General features: G+C 36.0%; 1 protein-coding gene across 1 annotated transcript; it reads left to right on the forward strand.

The window, feature by feature from the left end:
* Positions 1-291: 291 nt before the first annotated feature.
* On the forward strand, positions 292-1,620 carry LOC105273073 (solute carrier organic anion transporter family member 3A1-like; the record flags this gene model as incomplete). The annotated part of the gene is made up of 2 exons (XM_011315309.1): positions 292-651; positions 1,232-1,620. Coding segments are annotated over 2 exons (749 nt in total), but the record flags the coding sequence as incomplete, so codon positions are not given.
* Between the last annotated feature and the right edge of the window lie 226 nt (positions 1,621-1,846).

The raw sequence follows: 1,846 nt of genomic DNA on the forward strand, positions 1-1,846 counted from the left end.
ATACTTTACGTTTGTGTATGTCAGGATACAGTGTCTGACACCGTGTCTAATGCTAAACGATGCTCACTCTCTGTACTACGCAACGATTTCTGTCCTATTGTCCAACAGACAGTAGGTGGATGTGGTTTCACTCTCGAAAGAGCTTTCGATTATAACTGTTTCATAGACTCATTTTCACTCGTTTCCAAAGTCCAAGATACTCCATTGATATTTAACTTTCATCTGTGCTCAAATATTCAGCCAATTCTCTCGGTCGATTAATGATTTATTTTTTTAATTTTTATTTTGCAGGTTGACTGTTATAGGAAAAAGTTCAGTGGAGAGCCAGGAAAAATGGCCGGTGAAAATACACAGATCTTTGCCAATGGTACTGTTGATGCCATCATTCCACCGGAGAAATTGGCGAATGGTAATGGGGATGTGCATTGCAATAAACAGAATAATAATGGAACGATAACTAATGGCAAAGTTCTGGAGATAAGTCCTATTGAAAATGGGAAACTTATTGGGAATGGAGATGAGAAATCGAATAGTCTTCATACGGATTTCGATGAGGCTGATATTTCCTGTGGATGGGGCCCCTGCAGGCCCAGTTGGTTGCAATTGTTTGCAACTAAACAGGCTTTTTTGGTCACGTTCTGTCTTACTTGGGTGAGTACTTCATTATTTTTTTATCATGAATCAATTTTTTTAAGGGATGTTATGCACTTTTTTATCGAAAATTATCGTTTTTCATTGACAAGGAAAATTATTCAGAGAATTGGAAATTGTTAGGTCTGTGTTCGAATTGTGTAATTGTGATTATCAAAGCTATTATTCTTGATGTCGTGATTGTCGTGATCATCGAATATATTATATTGCGAGCGGAAGTCTGTAATTACAATAAATTTCGACTTCCTCGATGTGCACAGAGGATTAGAAATGGGAGTGTACGAGATGTCGTATCACCAATACTTGTACAATCTGATTACAATTACATCTGTTAAATTTACAATTGAACACAAAAATTTCTGTGACATTTGAAACTAGAGAACATTAAAATGAATTTGATATTCAATTTCCACGAAACCATTTTTAACTCTAAAAATTTGAGTTCTCATTGTAAAATGAATTGCACTAAAAAATAATTTCAGTAAAAAGTTTGAATTTAAAATTGAATGCGAACGCGTTAACAATTGTAATTGATATTTCGAGAAAATTGTAGTAGTTTAGATTAAAAAAATTATTTCAGGTATTGCAAGGGATGTACTACACGTACTTCGTGTCAGTGATAACGACGATAGAGAAGCTTTTTCAAATTCAATCGAAAACGACAGGAATCATAATGTCAGCGACTGAAATTGGACAAATTGGTTCATCACTTCTGCTGACATACTACGGAGGTCAGGGACACAGGCCCAAATGGATAGCCTGGGGCATGATCCTCTTCGCCCTGAGTTCTTTTACCTGCTCTATGCCCCACTTTATTTATGGTGAACAACTGATAAAACAAAATGAAATGCAATTCAGCGCTGTTGGTCGTGATGGTCAGGGTGGTGGACCCAATTTCACTGATCCCATTCCAGCAAATTTATGCAAATTCTACGATCGCGTCGACAACTTCACCCTCGCTTCCAACGGGTATGTTAATAGGATGTTTATGATTATTTTCTAGTTGATTGGAATGTCATGTTTCGTTATTTGTTGTGTCTATTTTTTTTTTCTCAACAAGGTCATACGGGAACCCGCATTCGATAATATTTTCTCTGAAACATGTACTAGATTGATAAATGAATAATGGTGGAATTATTTTTTATACAATTTCACGGGATTATAGAAATTGTATCAATTGATTTTCCTACGGACG

Source organism: Fopius arisanus, unplaced genomic scaffold, assembly GCF_000806365.1.
Source record: "Fopius arisanus strain USDA-PBARC FA_bdor unplaced genomic scaffold, ASM80636v1 scaffold00802, whole genome shotgun sequence".
NCBI lineage: Eukaryota > Metazoa > Arthropoda > Insecta > Hymenoptera > Braconidae > Fopius > Fopius arisanus.